General features: G+C 36.3%; 1 protein-coding gene across 2 annotated transcripts; it reads left to right on the forward strand.

Moving 5' to 3' along the window:
• The first annotated feature begins 5695 nt into the window (after positions 1–5695).
• LOC149217813 (NAC domain-containing protein 6-like) lies at positions 5696–7697 on the forward strand. 2 transcript variants are annotated; one of them, XM_089391425.1, is made up of 3 exons: positions 5696–5995; positions 6087–6352; positions 6995–7697. In XM_089391425.1, exons 1-3 carry the CDS (start codon positions 5800–5802, stop codon positions 7448–7450), a joined length of 918 nt encoding a protein of 305 aa, XP_089247551.1. In that variant the 5' UTR covers positions 5696–5799; the 3' UTR covers positions 7451–7697. The 2 variants fall into 2 exon arrangements, with proteins under 2 accessions (XP_089247551.1, XP_089247550.1); XM_089391424.1 differs by having other exon boundaries at positions 5698–5995; positions 6992–7696.
• The last annotated feature ends 14867 nt before the right edge of the window (positions 7698–22564 follow it).

Consider the following 22564-nt stretch of genomic DNA (forward strand, 5'->3'; position numbering starts at 1 on the left):
AGTACACACATATGCACTAATAATAAGAAGAAGAATAAGCTAACAATAAAAGTTAAAAGACTCCACAAATTGTTATCAAGTAACGAAGAATCACACTACACTACTTTGCCCTAGATGATTTAACATGGTATCAGAGCTAAGGTGACACATCAAGGAAAGGGAAATCAACTTCCATCACCTATTCTTGGAAATTTTGGAAACCAAGAGTCTTTGAGAAAGAATAATGGTTAGAATTGGATCTAGAAAAAAATCAAATGGCTTATGACATAGAGTAATGCAAGGCAATTACCACACTAGAACGTTGGCGAGGAAAAAGAGGAATGCACTTGTAGAGGCTGATAACTAGATCAGATAGGTTGATTGGGATGTGTTTATGTATAGTAACACTCCAATTATATCATAGATTATTAAATGAGTTGGCTTAAAAATCCTTGGTTGAGCCTTTTCGAAACTACAACACATTTTATTCATCTTGACCATTTTAGCTCATTTGGAAACACAAGATTTGTTGGAGAATCTAATTCTAACCACCTTTTAGGTGTCATAACCCTCGATCTAAGTGTCCTAGTTCAGTTTCAGTTAGTCTAGTTCAGTTTAGTGTCACTATAGTCATTTATTACTAATATCTCCAATGTAATCATATTTAACTCATTCGTAATATTGAGAAGATAAATATCTGGTCCATGCTTATTTTCATTCTTTTTCATGGTATCATATCACTAGGTCGCATAAGTTTCCAAAAAGAGCAGTGTGTCATCTGATTTCATGGATGAAAAGTCAAGGAAAAAGTTCCAAAACAACCTGAATTTTGTGCCTATGAAGAAAGAGAAGTATGTTAGCTTCGCACCTGTGAAGAGAGCCAAATGGATTAGTTTCACATCCTGACAAAAATAAGAATGTGAAAAAGAGACGGAAAGTTACTGAATTGTAAGAAAATTAGGATTGATGCACCTCGTAAGTGGAGAGAGTACACAAAATTGTTCAAAGAACCTCTGTTGAGAGGTGTATCAATGGGGAATAGAAATTCAAAAAAAGAGAAATTTTCAAGCCTTTGAAGTTAAATGACGACATGAAATCTAAACATGAAAACTCAAAATTCAAAATGGTTTTTTATTCAAGAAAGGACAAATCTTTCTTTGAATTTATAGCTCATTGATACGTGCGTAGCTCACTTCACCTTTTAAGTTAGCTTATGTCATTCATTTAAGTACTCTGCTTTCGTGAATTTTTTTTAAATGTTTTTATGAGGGTTTATTTGATTTTTTCAAAAGATTATATATATATATATATATATATGCCTTCCATAATATTAAAGTGTCGTTTTCTATTCGAAGTGCTTTGTTGATAGAGCCTTTAAAAGAGATTATTCATATGAAAGTTGCAAGGGGATTCTTTTGAAGTGTTACTTCGTTTAAAAGAGTGTTATTTTTTTTTAAATCAAAGAATTTGTAAGGTCTCTTAAAAGCGATTGTAAAATATTTTTTTGAAAGAGTGGCTCTTGTGAAAATTTGTAGGTGCATTTTTTTTCGACATTTCATGGTAGAGAATTCATTACAAAGATGTTTTTGTTTTAGATATCCGTTATGTTTACACATTTGCTTATTGAGTTACAGTAAGTTAATTTTGAACAAATGGGAAAAACCAAGAGACTAAGAAAGTCAAAGTAGTAATATGAGATGTTCGAAGTTTTTTCTTGAAAGATTTGGAAATGAAAAGGAGTTTTTCTGTAAAGAGGAGTAATCCGATTAAAGATGAAGAATTTAACAAATCTTGTTGATGACAATTTTGTGAATCCAACAACAGAGCTTGTTGATGGTATTTTGGTGAATCCAACAACATAACTTACTAATGACAATTTTGTGAATCCAGCAACAAAGTTTTCTCATGACAATTTGGTGAATCTAGCAACATAGCTTCCTCATAACAAGTTGGTGAATCTAGCAATAGTAATTATTAATGACAACGAAGCCTCAATTGGAGAAATCAATGCTATGATGAATCCAACAATTAATATTATTGATGTAAAATTTGATGAAGAATTATTAACTAATTTTGATTGGTTGTGGATGATGCAACAGAAACATCATATCAACATGATGTTATTCAATGAGAGAATTCCACTTGAATCTGAAAACTAAGTGTAAGATAATCTGTCTGAAGCAATTCATGTTAGTACAAAATTGGAAGAAACAAAAACAGAGACAAAAACAAAGATAGAGGCAGAGGCAGAGAAAGAAGCCCACACAGAGAAAACAAAGGCAGAGGCAAATGCAGAGAAAGCAGCGCAACAAGAGAAAGATATCATTGCAGAGTAGAGATAATAGAACCAATGTGGTTATGTAGATGTTTTTACACTTAAAATTGATTCCCAATGTGTAGGTAAACAAGAATATTATGAAGAAGATTCAAATTTCCTTGAAGCATGTCTTGCAAAACCTTGTTTTTATAAGGTCTACTATAAAGCTACAGAAATGAATGTTGAAGATAACGTGGATGATGAAAACCTTAATGAAATTTTCATGATGAAAAATACACAACATAAAATGACATGTTGCATCAGTCTATATACAAGCCAATTTTTAAATAATTTTGGGACATGCTTGAACAACCTGGAACAATGGAAGACTTACACGAGAAAATGAAGAAATTGGGGTTTAAAGAATAGAACAATAAGAAAAAATTGAAACAATTTAGAGGCTACAGGATTTGGAAGAAGGGAAATTAAATCTAGTTAAAATGATTTTTTTTAATTGTAACGCTAGCTGAGACTCAGACCAATAGACATTTAAATTAAATTTGTATGTGGTTGTACTTAAGGGGGAGTGTTGGAAAATGTAATTCGAACGTATCATAACCATCCATCTAAGTCTCCTAATTTAGTTTCAATTACTCAAATTGCTAAGGTTCATTAGAGTCATTTATTAATAATGTCTTCAATATAATATTATTATATTGAAAAGAGTTATCTCTCCTCCAAATTTCTTTCCATTATTGGTTAGCATTAAGGTTGCGCAACGTTTCATGGAATATTAGAAAAATAAAGAAAGCTAAGAAACAGATTTTTCACAACACAAATCTCACACTCTGTGTTATTATTCATTTCAACAATTACATATATAAGAAACTACACACTAACTTTGATACCTCTAGATAATGACTCCAACTCATTACATGAGAATCAACATCTTCTAGAATGACGCATAGGGGCTCACAATGACAATTACATATGACATGGAAGCATTACTTCTAACACTCTCCCTTATGCTTACATGGATAATATTAAAAACACATATTACAACAATAAATAAATATTTGTCTGACTGGTCTTCAAAAGCACCCACATCCACTTTGGAATCTCACAAACAATGCTCTTTCACCACCACATCTTCGAGTTGTCACTTGACCTCCATTTAAAATGTAACCGCCTCTGACCATCGTTGATGAACTTTGCAAGATCAACAATATTGACAACGTTACACATCAGGGCTTCCGCGATAAGAGCCATCAAGTAATGAGCCATCCTATGGTGGTGAGCCATCAAGTAATGAGCCATTCTATGGACCAACCACTATTTGTCAGATATTTCACTTTCATCTGTCTGTCACTTGATAGGATGAAGGTATGGATACTTGACCTTACAAAAATTGATATTTCGGACACCGGGGCTTGCAGTTTAAGAACAACCAACCCTCTTTATAACCAAAATTACTAACACACAAGAATTGACATTTCAGACACAGGGACTTCTAGTTTAAAAACCATCAATCCTTTTAAAAATACACAACACCAAAACAATCTCACATTTTTTTTAACCTTCATTATAACATATAAAATAATAATATAACGAAACCACTTCAAACCACAAATCCCCACAAAAATAGTCCCCCTACTTCCCAGCTTTTTCCCTTCTGAGCCATGCCACCAAACTCTTCCCCTTTGCCTCACCTTGACACCAGGTAAAGGAATATAAATTTGTTTGTCAAAACGACCAAGAGTTCTCTCGGTGCAGCATTTCTGCGGGCGATCGCCTATTTTGATTGTTGTGCATTGAAAGGCTCATCCTCTACAGTGAATGGGCACAAACTGAACGAGATGAAAAAAATACTTATCATTTGTTGAACGCTGAAATCTGGCCATTGCTTGAGTAATTCCGAGTCAAATAATATCTAGTAGCCATAATTTTGTTTCCATTAGTCCGTTTAACAACAGATCTATACGAAGCATCCAATCTACGGCCTTATGACGCAAGAAAAAATTCATGACTGATTCTGTTGTAAAATAAACCCTCCGCCGTGGTTATCCACAACAGTTTTTGACTATGACGATGCAATTTCACTGATCCGTTAGGATTCCTCCTCCAGAACAATTGATTTCTCTGATAGGAGTGCTTTCAGATGGGGTTTGAGTCCTTCAGCAAAAGCATGGACAGATGAGGCTGATACTATGAAGAAAATCTCCGCACTTTGACCTGGTTACTGTAATCCTTTGACAACAGCACGTGAATGATGTTCTTGGACACCGATTTCACACCGTGATTTCTTCTCACGAGCATGCCCAACAATCTTGCTTGGACTCTAGATATAAACACACAGCATGCCCAACAATCTTGCTTGGACTCTAGATATAAACACACAAATAATTTTACACACAGAAACGCTAAAATCAAACACTCTCTTACCCTATTTATTTACATAGAAATAAACTCAAGGCTTCTCTCACATTTTCCTCGCTCTCCCTTGAGGGAGTCAGCCCAGAATTTACTCCGATACCATATCATAAAAATAAAGATAGCTAAGAAAGAGATTTTGCACATCACAAATTTCACACTTTATGTTATTATTCATTTCAACAATTACATATACAGGAAAATACACATTGATGTACCTCTAGATAATGACTCCAACTCCTTACTTGGGAATCAACAACTTCCAGAATAATGACTGGAAACTCACAATAACAACTACACATGACATGGAAGCATTACTCCCAATATGTAGATAGTGATAATGCATTTTATTAATCATGGTTGGTTAGAAATGTATAGAAAATATCACCAATAACGTTGGTGTGACTAACAACTTAGAAGGAGCGATACATTATAGTTGTGGTGTGCACTAAAAACGCAAATTGTCATAAATTGATTATGAATAAGGAGACATTGAAATATCTCTTTCATTGAATATATATTGAATAAATGTGATAACTAAACTAAGAGTTCCATCTGTAACTTGGTCAGTATTGTTTTCTTAATTATTTTATGCAGATAGTGTAGAAACAATATAGTTCAATATCTTTAGGATTTTGACCACAGACTTGTAGAAAATTTGATGGAGGTCAACCGTATGTGGCTGTATTTGCTGAATTATGAAGAAAAATCAAGGACAAAATATGTCACGCAACTACATCGAAATTTTCCCGGATATCCCAACAAAACAAGAGTTTTCCGTTTCTGCAAAACAAGAGTTTCATCGGACCAAAATATGTTGCGCAACTTTATCGAAGTTTCCTGGATGGGACAAGAAATCGAGAGTTTGCCTTTTGTGGTACTCTGGCTACGCGGAAGAGCATAAAGAACGACTTTGAACCAGAAAAGCTCCTCGTCGTATTCGGTGCGTCCCCGTATGGGTAGAGTCGTCTCTATTCCTCCGCCTCACGTTTCCATAAATCTTCGTCGTCGATTATTTTGAAAAAAAATTCTGACTTATATACTGCCGCATTCATACCTCAAAATATATATAGAGAGAGAGAACATGGAGTGGTAATTCATATAAGTGTTTCATCAAGATATGTAAGATAATCATGCAGCAAGAAACATACAACGATGAGAAGATGCAGGGAGAGTTAATGAATCTTCCAGGCTTCAGATTCCATCCCACAGAAGAGGAGCTATTGCGCTTCTATTTGAAAAAAAAGGTTCAAGGGTGCCACCAAGTGAACCTCGATATAATCATACCTACCTTGGACTTGTATCAATATGACCCCTCGGAGTTACCAGGTACGCTTAAACTATTTCTGCTTCTTCCCTGCTATTGCTTTGAATATTCATTTTCACCCAGTATTGAAGGATATTGATCTTATTCTTGCAGGTTTGGCTCACGATGCTTGGGAGAGACAATGGTTCTTTTTCGTTCCAAGAGATCACAAGAATTCATGCCGTCGGCCTAACAGATTGACAGTTTCGGGTTACTGGAAGGCTACAGGTTCAGACAGACCAGTTCGCAACGATCTGCTTCAGTGCATCGGTCTGAAGAAAATTCTCGTGTTTTATAGAGGAAAAGCCCCCTGCGGTCAGAAGACAGACTGGATCATGAACGAGTACAGGATGCCAGATTTCAGATCCTCCCCGGGCCAGGTGATAAGCTTTCGTTTCACACTGTTACCCTTTCGTGTCTGTAATATTTTCTTTAAGAAAGGCCGGAGATTAAGGGCTCCTCAGATCCATTAACTGCCATTCGGTTGGGTATTTGTAAGAAATTCGGCTTCTAATTTTTTATCAAGTACCCTTTTGATATTTAATTCTAATTTCGAAATTTTTATATATTCCAGCTAAAATTCATTGAAGTAAATACTGTAATATAAGCCTTTGTAGTGGGTTCCATGAATTTTGGGTTTCATGATTTTATAAAAATTTTAAATATTTATAAAGGTGTTTTTTATGATTTGTTGAGGTTTAGTTATCGGAATTAGGTTAATGGGTCCAATTTCCAAAAGTAAAATACATTGTTAATAAGAACTCGTATCAATTAGTCCAGCTCCAGTAGCTAAATATCTTGCTAACTGAAAGTCATCCGACCCTAACTTTGCTACTAAGCCGACATGATCCCTTAGAGTGGATCTATTTCCTGTTAAAAAAAAGGGCATAATAAAATTTTTAGGGTTTTATAAGAATTATATTCTATGAAGTTATAAGACGGAGGTAATACATTTTTTAGGGTTTATAAGATTTATATTCTATGAAGTTATGTTGAGGGAATTTAATTGGCTTGTTCAGCAGAAGAAGACAGATATTGTTTTATGCCGCATATACCGAAAGGCTGCCTCTCAGAAGTCGATGGAACAACGGGCGAACCTGGATTACTTTCGGAAGGAAGAATCAGCTGTTTCTGGGGATCAATACAAAGAGGGGTCTCATTCAGTCACCCTTAATGACAGCTGCCAGTTATCCGATTCCGTGACAAGGGGTCAAGTTTCTTCGATACATTATAATGAAAATCAGGAAGGGATGTGTTCTTCTGATCCAGGCAAAACAAACAAAGAGGCTCGTCTGTTTGAGTGTCTGGAACCGATAATATTTTCTGAAGAAACAATGGTATTGAAGACCCCTAAAACCTGCAAGCCAGCGCAATTAGAGTTGCCCATCTTGTCGATGGACTCCTTTTTTAGCCGTTCAATATCGACTCCTTATTCCCTTCTGCCTACCCCATCGCCGTTCCATATTCCATTACTTTAAAATAAAGTACACCTGCATCCTAAAATATGTTGTTCAGTGCTGTTCATTCATCGGTCAACTAATTGAAGCCTCCATTGTTTATGAAAATATGCTGATAATTCCTTTTTATGCCGGAGCCATGTGAGTTGAATTTTCGACAGGAATAAGTGAGGAGATTAGAGTTCCTCCGTACAGATTGAAGTGAATTGAGTTATGTGGATGTAAACGTAATTTTACCATATTAATATATAGACCAGCTTGAATATCGCTTATTTTAAGCGTAAAAGTAGTTGAGGTAATAACGTTTTTAGCGCGAGTATAAATTTAGCACTTGTGCGCAAATACGATATAATGAATCGAATTGAATGTACAATGAAGACAAATTTGACGTACTCATGATATTTGGCGTAGAGTGATTGACGTCAATTGCATTTTTCTTCTAAATGTCTTCTTAGCTTTCTTCTAAATTTTCTTCTCCTGTTTATATATATATATTAATTAAATTGTCCATTTCTGATTGTTTTGTTGGGATTAGCAACATAAATTTGATGTTGCAGTTGTAATTTTGGTAATATTAGTTATATTTAGAGATCCTAAAAATGTTTTATATCATAAATTTGAATCGGTAAACCTACAGTTTCACCATCTCACCTGATCAATTGAGATATTTACACGAAAATCATACATCAAAGAAAGCCAATATGGAATGAATAAATAGAACACGCAGATGCTTTTTATTGTTCCGGCCCAGCCTTCCCCTGCATGAAGCCAATGATTCTCATTCGTTTATGTTTTCTTGAATAGTTGGTTAAGATAACATTTTGTTGCATCGACATATTTTGAATGGACACTATTAAATCCTTAATTACGCGGTAAGCGTTCCCTCTAAAAACAACTCTTCTCCCTTCCTACTTGACAGAAACAACTCTTCTCCCTTCTTACAGGACAGGTTTTGAGTGATTTGATGTTAGACAATTGAAATAGTTTCAACAGTCAGAGAAAATTTGGCATTCTTTTTGGTTGACCTGTGTTGGCAGGAACATGCCGCTCTGCAACTTCGGGGGGCGTCTTGGGTTCTTTGAGCGATCCATTTCAATTTCAATTGAAAGGTCTTCTATTCTATTAGTCCAAAATTTCCTCTGTCTGAGGAAGTAAAGGTATTTCACCGGGGTTTGATTTTTATTATTTCCGCAGTTTTTGTCGTGTCCCACGGTGTGGATTTATTGTCAAAACTCAATAGTGGAAATTTTACGAGCTTTCACAAGGTAAAGAACTCTGATTTCCAATTTCAATTGGCTTATGGAATTTCTTTTTTCTCTTGTATTCTCCACCAATGGGGTGCTGCTCAGCCCTTCCTGTGAGGTATTAAAATATGGTTCATGCAACTCTTGTGACATCTTGTGGCGGAATAAATTCAACTATAGTTCAACGAATAATTGTGACATCTGGTGGTGGGATAAATTCAACTATAGTTCACCGAATAAAGGTATTATTCTTACACTGAATACTTTGCGTAGAAGTGTCTTCCTTGCACGTAATATTTACTTTCACCTTGAACTTGCTACAAATAAGCTATGGGTTAAGCATTGAATATATCTTTATCTTATGGGTTAAGCATTGAATATATCTTTATCTTATTTTATTTTTATTCTGTTTTAAATGCAAGTGTACAGCATATAAAATTGCATCCTCCCCTCCTTTTGATGGGCAATGGATCTTTTTCATACATTATTTATCATAATTGACCATGTATATTTTATCGCACAAATGATATAGATTATAATGTTCTTCCAAAAGAATGATATTTGAATTATGCAAAATATGTATCTCTTGTACTTCAATTTTCCATTATTCTTTTTTGTTGTTTTTTTTGCTTTTAAGAAATCAAGACTTTGAGCTAGTAATTTTACTTGAAATGTAGCTTCTATTTTATTTTACAAAAACCCTAATTTATTCCTTTTAGAGTTTTATTTGCAATTGTACATATTAACTACTCGTCTTGGTTCTTATGCACAACTAAATCGGAATTTAAGTTATTCGTTGTGCTTGTTAAGGTTAATGTTGAAATGTCTTAATGAAGTGATGGTTCAAACGCAACCTTAGATTAAAGGCTGTTGTTTCAACTTCCCTAATTGCGTGTAAATTATATATATTTCTAATGTAATGCATGTAATGTATAGTGTGTTCTGCAAAGGAAGCCTTTAGATGGTGTTCCACACCTGTGAGCTGCTCAAGTTTGATTTAATGAATTTGATTCTGATATTTTTGACATGGTATCAGAACATCAGGGCTAAGGACGGCTTGTAACCCTAACTGGAGGTAGAAATTTCCTCAGCATGGTTGGAGGGCGATAAACACGTTTTTAAGGGCGATAGTCGTGCCGATTCAGTGCTGCCCTTACGCAATTTTTATTTTCAAGAATGACGCAAGTGGGACATTCTTGACTCGCACTGACCATGGAGAGGAGGAACTCTGCGCTGAAGAGGCCACCATGGATTTTCGTTTATGCCGAGTTGAATCCAGTTTGGATCATTGTCGACCATGTCAAGTCTGTGTTATCGGTATCAAAATTTTGTTTTGTTGTTTCAGCGGAATTCATACAAGAAAACACATCCAGCAATCTTCATCAGTGCCTGCTAGCTGAAGAAACGAGGCATTAGATGTTGTTGAAGCTTTTGTTTGTTGTTGTTAGAGGAGGCTTCACAGTGGTTTGCATTTTGGAGATCCATCACTGTGTTTTGGAGATCCATCACTGCATTTTGGAAGCACGACGATGACGTCACGGTGGTGGAGTGGCTACCGTGGCTAGTGGCCTGCTATTTTTTGCATGCTTTGGAGGATCCAAATCCATGGGTGGAGAGAATGCCAGATCATAGTGTGGGGGTCGACTAGGCTAGAAACCTGCTCTTTCATCCATCTGCAGAAAATTGAGATCTCAGATCGAGTCACGGAGGGATCAATAGAGGCCGCAATTTTTGTGCTACATGTGTGTTAAGTTGTTGTCGCTATCCAAAAATTGGGCTTTGTCACCATCCACAATCTGTGATCACCATGTCCTGTGTTGTTTTCTACGTGGTTGAGGACGTGGGTGCTATGGTCTACGTGGTAAGTTGATCCAGATTTAAATAGGAATGCAACAAATTGCAGATATAACCATAAATACATAGATGCAACATAAATAATGTTTCATTTCATTAATATAAAATATTGAAATATGCTTACAAACAAAAATGGAAATAAACTACCTAGGGTGATGGTAGCTTATCTCTGAGAAGAGATGTGGCGGCTACATGGCTCTGAACTGTGTTACAATGAGCCTCAAAGCATATTTATTGTTGAGAAACAATGGAAAACCCTAAACATAAAAAAACCTAACCCTAGGAGAAGAAACGCCAAATTGTGGGCCTCGTTTTGCGTAGATTGGTACATCAACCTCCCTGGGTCGTAACTTTGGCATATGATCTCTGTTTAGCGCATACAATACCTCGTTAGAAATATCTATCATAGGAGTACAACTTTTGATTCAGCGACATGGGTTCCCAAAAAACGTCGTTTAGGACCTCAAAATAGCTCCAGAAGTTGAGGACCCGAAAAACTCCCAAAAATAGTAAATTGTTCTACAATTGAGGAAACTAAAAAACTGAAAGAAATAGTTGTAGGGGTCCAAGTGGGATACGCGGGTGGCCACCAACATCCACCTGGATCATTCCTCCCCCCTTAGGAAGCAATGGTCCCCATTGCATTGAGTGCCTGCATGAGAAGCAGAAACTTCTACTGAACTTGATCCCTGGTGAGTTGTTCTGCAATCTTTGATGTGTCCAGTAATGGTAGGAAGCATCATCGAGGGTGGTCCACATTGAACACTCAGTGCAAGCCAAGGAATAGGGGGATGTTGTGCTCCAAAGCATTGTTTCCCAAAACCTTGGTAATGGTTTAAGGACCATATTGGAGTGGTCTAAGCTTCCGATGGGCTCTTGTAAGGCATTCCTTCTGCAGATACAATTAGACTTTGTTGCCCACTTGAAACTTGTGTGGCACCTGATGTTGATCATGACACTGCTTGTACTTGGAATTTTACACAATGGAGTGGAGATAGATTGGCCCGTTGGTTAGAGGTGCTCAGGAAGTCAAATTGGACGAATGCTTGACCTGACAATGCAATGGTACCCCTGTGGGTGAGGAGAAGATGTCCATGTCTTCTTTCATGACTGTATCCACCTTCTTTTGCTGCATGGAGGAACCCTTCCCGAGGGCCATGGATGTCGCTACAATCTTCCCTTAGTTTGAGAGTGAACTAGGTAGAAAATAAATTTCCTATTATGGTAGATGATCTTACTGCCTTTCTTAGCAGAGATCAAAGAAGTGGTGGTAGGTGGGGCTACCTTCAATATCCTATATAATTTATTACATGAAGAAATAATAAAAACGCAAGGCCTTGACTCATACACAACATGTATCCTCCACAAGTATGGTTGACCTAATAATATATTACAAACATCAAGGGGTTCTACATCACACAATACCTCATCTGTGAAGGGCTTGATGTTGTAGGGAAGGCGGCATTGCTAGCAAACTCGGAGATCTCGTCCTTGGTGAAACCACTCGATGATTTATAGTTGCGGGTGTGGTATGGTTGGTAGTCCCTGCCGCTTAACGACCTCTACTGAAATGAGGTTCTTTTGGCTCCCATTGTCAACAATGAATTGCATCGATGAACCCTTCACCCACATTTGTGAGTGGAAAAGGGGCTCCCCCTCCTCCGGATCTTTGGGCTCATTCTTCTAGATCTTGGTGGTGGCAATAGTGGCGTTGAGCTCCGCATCAATGATCTACTTCCCTTTTCCATTCCCCTTATCAGGTTCTGACTCGGGGTCGCAACATTCATCTGATTCTGAAGCCTTCAACTGAGCCACTAGTGACTGCTTCATCTAACACTCACTTGTGTTGTCAGTGGGGCTCTTATGGAACCCACACCACTTTCCTGTGTCCTTCTTCGACTTCGATGTTTTGTTCTTTTCTTGTGGCTTTGATGGGTTGTCTTGGGTTGCCCCATCTTGGCTTTGTCCTTGGTTCTGTGATTTAAGGAAGCCTTTACCTTGCTTCAGATTCGCAAATCCAAAGTCTCGCTTCTTCTGTTTAAACTTTTTCTTGACCTTAATAGCGTATCGGTATGTCGTGCCAAGCGAGGAGATGTTCAGGAACTCCATCTCGTCTTGGATGTACCTGTGTAGGCAGTCGTGGTATTTGAGTACCAAATGCAGCTCAGAATCCTTGATACCCAACTTTGTGGGAAGGGTATGAAAAATGTTTGTGAGCTTCAGCACATCTTGGTCCCTTCCTTACCGCAGCGTGGTCCACTATATGTATTTGTCCTCAAAGCTTTTGATAGGGTAGTACTGTTCCTTGATGGCGTCATGGAATGAATTCCTAGTGGGAGCAGATGGAAATATTGAATTCGTACTTTCATCCTTTTGCTCATAGTAGGTTTCCCACTAGTCCTTGACATGGGGGACTTCTTTGAGAAGTGCAAAAGTGATATTTTCCTCGCTGGAAAAATCATGAACAAAAAAATACCCTTCTAGCAGATTTAACCATTTATCTACAATGTCTGCATCTATCTAACCCTCAAATATGGGAATGTCAAAGTTAACCTGTACCTTAAAGGGTGTGGCGCTTCCAGAGTAGTTGTTGGAAGTAGATGTGTCGCCCTTGGGTAGTCATTGAAGGATCTGGGAAAAGTTTTCCATCATCGCGTTCCTTTGTCGCTCGAGGGCCTCTTCTAGTAAGATTTTGATAGGATCTCCTACCCCCTTGTCCTTCTTTTTGTCCGCCATGGGAGGCCATCGGGATTTGTGAGGCTGGTCTTGCAAAGGTTCGACCAGTTCAAGACCTATCTCCCTATATCCCGACCTCATTAGGGACATGCAAAAAAAGAAGAAAAGAGCAAACCCCTTTGATACCACTTATCTAGATTTAAACAGGAACGCACCAAATTGTAGATATAACCATAAATATAGAGATGCAACAGAAATAATGCTTCATTTCATCAATGTAAAATACTGAAATGTCATTACAAACAGAAATGGAAAAAAAACTAGCTAGGGCGATGGTAGCTTATCTCTAAGAAGAGATGTGGTGGCTACATGTGTTTGAACTGTGCTAAAATGAGGTTTGAAGGCCTATTTATTATTGAGAAAGAATGGAAAACCCTAAACATCCAAAAACCTAGTCCTAGCAGATGAAACGCCAAAATGTGGGCCCCGTTTTGGGTAAATTGGTACATCAACTTCCCGGGGTCATAACTTTGGCATACGATCTTTGTTTGACGCGTACAATACCTCGTTATAAAGATCTATCCAGCAATACAACTTTTGAGTGAGCAAGATAGGACATAGACCCAAGTTTCTCTTGGTTTTCCCAAGAAAAACGTCGTTTAGGTCCTCAAAATAGCTCCGGAAGTTCAAGACTCGAAAAACTGCCAAAAGTAGTAAATTGTGCTACAATTGAGGAAACTGAAAAACTGAAAGAAACAGTTGTGGGGGTCCAAGTGGGATAGGTGGCTGGCCACCAACATCCACCTGGATCATAAGGGCTCACAACATTTTTTGTTTTTCTCTTCACTGTTGCGGGATCGAGTATTTGCCTCTGCGTTCACAATCCCCTTCTGTTTTGCATTCACAATCCTTTACCGAATCTAGGAATAGCAATATTACCAACATTTTGGAACAATCTTGGGGTCCCGTTACCATCTGGGGCTTTGTCATTGCTCACCTATTTCATCTTGATGCTCGAAAGTGCTATAAAGTCACAATGATTGAAAGGCGATATTGGAAATTTTCAAATTAAGTTTTTTAATTAATTTTTTTTTAATTCTTTAATAAAAGAAAAGGAGGGGCTCTTTATTTGATAAAGGGGGTAGATTTCAATGATCTCTTAAAAAAAAGGAGGATCTGGGCTCATTTTGTTTTTTTATCTGGCATTTGCAGTGGTTTTGAAGATCTGGGGTTGTTTTTCTAATTGCTGGGGTTGAATTTTTTAATTAAACATGAATAATCAGTTAGTAGAAGCTAGTAGAAGCATACCTTAATGAGAATAACAAGTTGGATGGATCCAATTACTTTGGCTAGAAATTTAAGCTGCAGACACTACTTGAGGGACATAATGCATGGAAAATTGTGAATAATGATGAGGTGAAGTTGAACCTAACTGCAAGAGGAACAACAACAACAATCTAAGACTGGGACAAGCGGGAGACTAAGGTGAAAATACTCCTGAAATTGTCGGTCAAAGATTGTGTTATTCGTCATATCCGTGATTGCGAGACTGCACCAGAAATCTGGAAGACGCTCAAGGATCTCTATGAGGTCAAGAACACAAATTGATTGTTGTTCTTCAAGAGAAATATTGTCTCCATCAAGATGGAGGAGAATGAGATATTTGTAGCATTTATTTCGTAGATCAAGGAGCTTAAAAATAAGTTGGGTGACATCGGTGAAGTTGTGTCAAATACAAATTTGGTCATGATTACGATGAATGGTATGATTGACAAGTATGAGATTTTGATCACTAGCTTGAATGCAAGAGAAAAATCCCCCATGTTTTAATAATTGACAGGGATCTTCATGCAAGAGGACGAAAGGCGGCTGGCTCATAAACCTGAGAGTTCAGATCTAGCCTTAATGGCAAAGAAGAAGCCCTTTAGAGGAAAGCCAAATGCAGCACAGAAGAGCAATGAAACCCCATAGAGAAATATGCCCCCACCTCAAGGTATGTATTTCAATAGAAATGAATCTGCAACCAAATGCTTTTATTGTGGTAGAACTAGCCATTTTGCCAGATATTGCACGAAGAATAAGTTTGACGAAGGATGGAAGAGACATAATCAACATGCAGGTCATTTTGCTGATGAGGAATAGAGCTAGAACCTCAGACTGTTCATTTCCGACTCTGCGCTTTCGGCTAAGGATGATGAAGCAGATACCTAGTTTCTGGACTCAGGTGCATCCATCCACATGACAGGGAACAGACAGTGGTTTAAAGACTTCAAACAGACTAGCAATGGACCAAACTTCTATCTTGGCGATGACAGAGGGTACCAAATCAAATGTTATGGTAATATTCTTGTTGTTTTTCTTGATGAAAATATTAGACATATTCGTAGTGTGATGTATGTACCCAGGATAAAAAAAAAAAATATGATCTTTGTTTCTACTATAACTGATGAGAATCTCAAGGTAGAGTTTTATAAATCATATTGTGTCATTAAAGACCTGTTGGATTGTATGAAGACTATTTCATCAGGTATTCGTGTGGGGGGATTGTACAAGTTAAATATCAAAAGCGCACGACATTAGGCATTGGCATCATCTCCCATGACTATAGTGGAATTATGGCATTAGATGTTCGACCATATTAACTTCAATGATCTACTTCTGTTACAGAAAAGAAGTATGGTCGAAGGTATTCCTATTTTAAATCCCGTTCATATTGATTGTGATGCATGTGCACTGGGAAAGTTGCACAAAGATGAATTTCCTGTGAATGTTGATAGAAGGAGGAGAGATATACTCGAGCTGGTAAACATAGGCTTATGCGGGCCTATGCAAACAAGGTCGTTAGGTGGTGCATACTATTTTTTTACTGTTTATTGATGATTGTACTAGATTTACTTGGGTTTATTTTCTCAAGAAGAAGAGCCACACTTTTTAATACTTCAAGGAGTTCAGAAGTATAGTTGAAAATCAGATAGGTAAATACATTATGATTCTCCGCTCGGATCAAGGGGGAGAGTACAAGAAAGCTTGTGTCCTAAAAAACTACAAAGATAATGGGATACAATAGTAGTTTACAGTACCCCACACTCCTCAACAGAATGGGGTTGTGAAGAGGAAGAATAGAACTATTTTGGAGCATGCTTGCAATATGTTAAAAGGTAAGAATATTTCTAATGGGTTTTGGGCTGAAGCAATTAACACTACAGTATATCTAAAGAATAGGAGTCCAACAAGAAGTTTAGATTTCAAAACTCCTTTTGAAGCTTTATTTGGATATAAGCTTGGAATTAAGAATTTGAGAGTATTTGGTATTAAATCATTTTCCCATGTCCCAAAGGAAGATAGGAAGAAACTAGATTGAAAGGCCATAAAATATATTTTTGTTGGGTATTGTAGAAAATTTAAGGCTTACAAACTGTTTAATCCCTCTACTCATAAAGTTTTTGCAAGCAGAGATGTAGTGTTTCATGAGCAGGTTAATGATGGAAGCCATGAGAGTGCTAATGAAGAATGGCACGTGCCCTTGTTGGTGGAAGAAGGAAGTGATGAATTAGGTGACAACAATGAGAAGCAACAACAAAAGGATGGGAGAGAAGATGATGTAGCTGTCAAGCCAAGTCCAGAAAATGATGATCAAACAAGGTTTGAAGCTACCCCACCACTCAAAAGATCAGGTAGTAAGTTTCAATTGCTAGAAAGATATAGGGAATATAATTTTATAACTGGTATGATGAATGTTGTCGAACCCTCTAGTTATAAAGAAGCTAGTCAGTATAGTGAATGGAGGGCTACTATGGAAGGGGAATATGAATCAATCCAAAACAAAACTTGGGATTTAGTTAAACTAACTTAAGGAAAACAACCCATTGGATGCAAATGGTTGTATAAGCCTAAATTTAAAGTAGATGGGAACATAGATAAGTATAAAGCTAGGCTAGTTGCAAATGGGTATTCGCAGCAAGAAGGCATATATTATGATGAAAGATTTGCCACTGTAGCTAAAATAAATACAATTAGAATGCTAATTTCTTTAGCTACCAAACAACATTGGATGATTCACCAGCTAGATGTTAGATCTGCATTTTTAAATGGGGGCTTGAAAGAAGAAGTCTACTTAGTGCAACCTGAGGGGTTTGTCAAGCAGGGTGAAGATAATTTAGTTTGCAGGTTGAAGAAAATGTTGTATGGACTAAAACAGACACCCGGGTCATGGTATGACCAAATTGATTCGCTTTTCCCACAACATAGTTATAAAAGGAGAAAAAATGACCCTAATATTTATACCGTGTTTGATAAAGAGGGAAGGATGTTTCGATTTATTTATACGTAGATGATCTAATTATTACAGGGAATGTTGATAATCTCATTAAAGAAATCAAGGAGCAAATTTCACAAGTCTTTGAGATGAATGACCTTGGAGAGCTACATTATTGTTTGGGTTTGGAAGTCTGGAGGGATTCCGGACAAACTTTTCTATCACAAAGTAAGTATGTCATGAGCTTACTGGAAAAGTTTAGGATGGATCAGTGAAAAGCTGCAACAGTACCTTTACAACAGAATTTAAAACTTCAGAATGATGATGGATCTAAGGAGCTAGATGCTACATATTATAGATAGTTGGTTGGGAGTCTAATCTACTTGACTACAACTAGGCCTGATTTGGCTTATGCAGTTAGTGCATTGAGCCAATTTATGTCAAAGCCCGTTGAAAGCCATTGGGTTGCAAAAAAAGGTGTTTTGAGATATCTCTAGGTGACCTTAGATTTGGGTATTGATTATACTGATTCGTGTGATGTTAGATTGACAGGATTTTCAACTTCGATTGACCTATAAATATAGATGATAGATGACCCATAATAGGCTATGCATTTAAAATTGGATCTGGGGTCATTACATGGAGCAGCAAAAAGCATAGCATAGTATCCTTATCTTCTGTGGAAGATGAATATCAAGCTATGTGTGCAGCAACATGCGAAGCAGTTTGGTTGAGGAGACTTCTCCTTGATGCTAGAGAAGAACACAAGGTTGCAACATTGATCAAATGCAACAACCGGAGCTCCATCAAACTTGAAAATAATCCAGTATTTCATAAGAACACAAATCATATCGATAGATAGTTTCATTATGTTAGGGAGAAAGTTCAGTCAAAAGAAATCCATATTGAATATTGTAATAGTTGTGACAATGATGCTGATATTTTTACCAAACTTCTCAGTAGAATCAAATTTGAGTTGTTTAGGGAAGTATTAGGCATATCTGTGAATCCATTTCTCCATTAAGGGGGAGTGTTGAGATTAATGCTAAAATGTCTTAATGGAGTGACAGTTCAAATTGAACCTTAAATTAGAAGTTTGTTCCTGTTTTCTAGTGTGTTGTTTCAACTTCCCTAATTGTGTTTAAATTATATATATATATATGATGTAATGCATGTAATGTAGAGCATGCTTTGCAGAGGCAGTCTCCAGATGGTGTTACACACCTGTGAGCTGCTCAGGTTTGATTTAATAAATTTAATTATGATATTTTTTATAGTGCTCTAGTTTTAAAGTACATTTATGTTCTCTTCCTTATTGTACATACATATTGGATTACCCATATGGCTCACTTTCTCATGACACAAAAATAGATTTATTAGGTTTATTTTTGGTTTTTGTACTCCAAGAAATATATATTAGTTTCAAAATAGATATTAGCTTCAATCTCCCTCTTCAAGCTAGGTTTCGGTAGAGCATTATTAGACTATATATTTTAATGTTCATTTTATTTTTCTTTTATTAAAATTAACATTAGAATAATATTACTTCTTGCTTCATGAAATTATTGTTAATGTTCCCTTAACTCATCAATATCCTTTTCCAACCACAAGATCGAAGTGGTTTGTGCTCAGGGAAAATCCAAAATTGGGGATTCCTCCTCGATCTACATTATTTCCTTTCTCTTCCTTGTCACTCTTTTCCAATACAACTTTAGTAGTTTGTCACTATGTTTTAGTAGCTTCTCACTATGTTTTCCATGTCTTCCTTGCAAGTAGAATTACAATAATATTTACTTTCACCTTAAACCTCCTACAAATAAACTATGGTCGTAAGCATTGAATATATCTTTCTCTTATTTTAATTTTATTTTGTTTTAAATGCAAGTATACATCACACACAAATGTATACCTGCCTTTTGATTTCCAAGGGATCTTTTCCATACATTATTCATCATAATTGACAGTGTAAATTTTATTGCACAAATGCTATAGATTATAATGTTTCTCCAGAAATTCTTTTTACCAATATCTAAATTCTTGTAATTCAATTCTCCATTATTCTTTTTATATAAATCTCTATGGTGCTTGAAATGAGAACTCCATACATATATATATATATATATATATATATATATATATATATATATATATATATATATATATATATATATATATATATAGAACTTGATTTGAGTGACCAAGTATCTCAGACTATAAAATATCATGGTTCCTAGATTTTATAGTTGATTTCTTAATTTGATATTGAATTTGTTCCTTTGTAATCACTGTCTCTTTTATAATATTATTTGTTTTTCAACTATTAACTAAGTTTCAACTAGTTATCCATTTACTAGAACTCTCTTCTTTCAACTAGTTGTCCATTTACTAGAATTCATTTCCATTAATAATTAATGTAAATATGTCAGTGAAATATTATAAAAATAATTACCTAAGTGTATACTGATAATGATACACTATATCTTATCACTAGTTTGATTCGACTTAAAAGAAAGAAAACGGTTTTCTTATTTTACTATATCAACCCTTTATTGGTTCAAGGTAAATGTTAAAAGCATTTTTATAATTTAATTAGGATAAAAATAAAACATTTACATAATTTTACTAGGATAAGTATTTTACTATATCAATCATTTATTGGCTCAAGGTAAATGTTAAAAACATTTTCCTAATTTAACTAGAATAAGAATAAAGCAATTACATATTTTTACTATGATAAGAATATACCATCATCCTTAAAATAAAATCTCCCTGCATGAAATTTTGATGCAATTTCTTCTAATTCTTTTTACTACATATTGTATTCTAACTACCATTTAAGTTTTTGATGCAATTTCTTCTAATTCTTGTTACTACATATTGTATTCTAACTACCATTTAAGTTTTCGATTTATAACATCTTAGTGATTTACTCTTTATTATTTATATGGGTAAATTAATAAATCGAAGAGAGTATAAACATGAGTTATGTAACTAGTTTTCTAGAAAATATCCACATTTATATTAACTTGTTTTGTAGAAAATCTCCACATTTATATTAGATATACAGTGAGATTAGGTATATATGATGGATTTAATCCAGTTAAATAACTATATTGTCTATTACATAGTTTAATATTTTTTTTCACAATAATAGGATAAAATCATTCTAATTTAGAACATGAAATCCACATAACCACCTTATCTTTTGCAAATTAATGTGTTTAGAAGATATGCTAGCTAGATTCATATGAAAGTTTGAATCCCTTGAATAATTCCATTTCAAAATTGTTTCCTCATCTAAATTCTCATTTTAGCTATTGATCACACTAAATTTAGAGTTGATTATTTTACTAGATTAGTTGTAAGAAAGGCCCCTCATTCCTCTAAGCATGCTTATTTATTACATAAAGGTATACATTATAATGTTCCTCCAGAATTATTTTCTTGACTGATATCTCAATTTGCCAAATATATATCTCTTGAGATTCAATTCTCCAATATTCTTTTTTTATATAAATCTCTATGATACTTGAAATGAGAACTCCATATATGTATAGAACTTGATTTGAATGACCAGGTATCTTGGAGTATGAAATTTTATGGTTCCTAGGTTTTATAGTTGATTTCTTAATTTGATATTGAATTTGTCCATCTGTAATCATACTATCTCATTTTTAGAATTCTGGACTTCTTATAGTCCAATTTGTTAGCATTATGATTCAGGTGTTGTCCTTGATGGCAACCCATTCAGATGGTAGATCACTATTCTTGATGATCAGCTCTCTATTTTTAAGAAGGACGCAGGAAATCTGTTCAGCAAGTGCGTCCCCGCAGGTATACCATGCAGACCCCGCGTCCAGGGACGCAGGCCAGCCGTTCAGGGGGTGCGTCCACCCAGTGCACACATTTCAAGACAGAGAAAAGCACGTGGGGGTTTCTTGTGTGGTATCTAGCCGACGGTTTTGTGTTTCTATGGTGTCGGCTCGTGGTATTGTTCCATGTTTTAAGGAGGAGCTTGCCTATATAAAGCAAAGGAATTCATTTGGATTAAGCATCATCTTGGTTGAATATCTTTTGGTGAGATCTAGTCCAGATCTATGAGGGCGAATCTTCTAATGGACTGTGATCTCTATGGCGCATGATCAGATCTGTGGATCTGAGTGTTAGGGTTGGTTATGAAGTCCTCATATCTTTTATATCTGAAGGGACGCAGGTTCAGTGAAGGGCAAGTGCGCCGGGACGCAGTACAGTAAAGGCTCAGGTGCGTCTCTGAGGCAAAGGACGCGGCGCGACTGTGTTATTGGGTGCGTCTCTGAAGAAAAAGACGCGGCGCGATAGTGTTACTGGGTGCGCCGGTACGCAGCGAAGCTTAAAGGAACAGTGCGTCTGCACGCAGAGCAACAGAAGGTAGACTGCGTCCAGTCGCAGGCCATAGAAAGAAAATATGCGTCCCTGTCTTAAGATGATCTGTTGACTGTATATTTCTGTTCATAAGGTGTTCTGGGTTGTTTCTGTGATTATTGATCTGATATCTGTAGTGGACTGTATCTGTTGTATACTTGTTGATCATTTGATTCTTCATGAAAATAAGTAGGGGGTTTTTGCTCCCTTCCAGGAGAGACTGGAAAACGAGAGAGAGTTGTAGCTCTCTGCAGGTTGCAGCCTGCGTACTGGTAAAGGACTGCAGCAGTACAAAATCATTGTAAAAAGAATTTCTTGAAAGAAGATAGAGACATATTGCAGCAGGTGGTTTTCTCCCACATTTGGTTTCCACCTTACATCTTGTGTTCTTTGGTGTGACTGTCTATTTTCTTTGTTCATGCTCATTATTTTATGGTACTGATATGCAAGAATAATTCAAAAGATCAAATAAGGAAGATTTGTTAAATTGCTAGATAATACTGATTCACCCCCCCTCTCAGTATTATTTCCAACAATTGGTATCAGAGCGGGTCCTTCAGAAAAGCTTGATCGCTTGAAGATAGATCGTTCATCATGAGCAACTACGAGAGAGAAGCATCAATCAGGCCACCGGTTTTTGATGGGACAAACTTCAATTATTGGAAGGTAAGAGTTACTGCATATCTTCAATCTCTTGGTACTGAA

This window comes from Pinus tabuliformis, chromosome 1_1, assembly GCF_031772625.1.
Source record: "Pinus tabuliformis cultivar Carrire ecotype Pingquan chromosome 1_1, CPIR1, whole genome shotgun sequence".
Lineage (NCBI taxonomy): Eukaryota > Viridiplantae > Streptophyta > Pinopsida > Pinales > Pinaceae > Pinus > Pinus tabuliformis.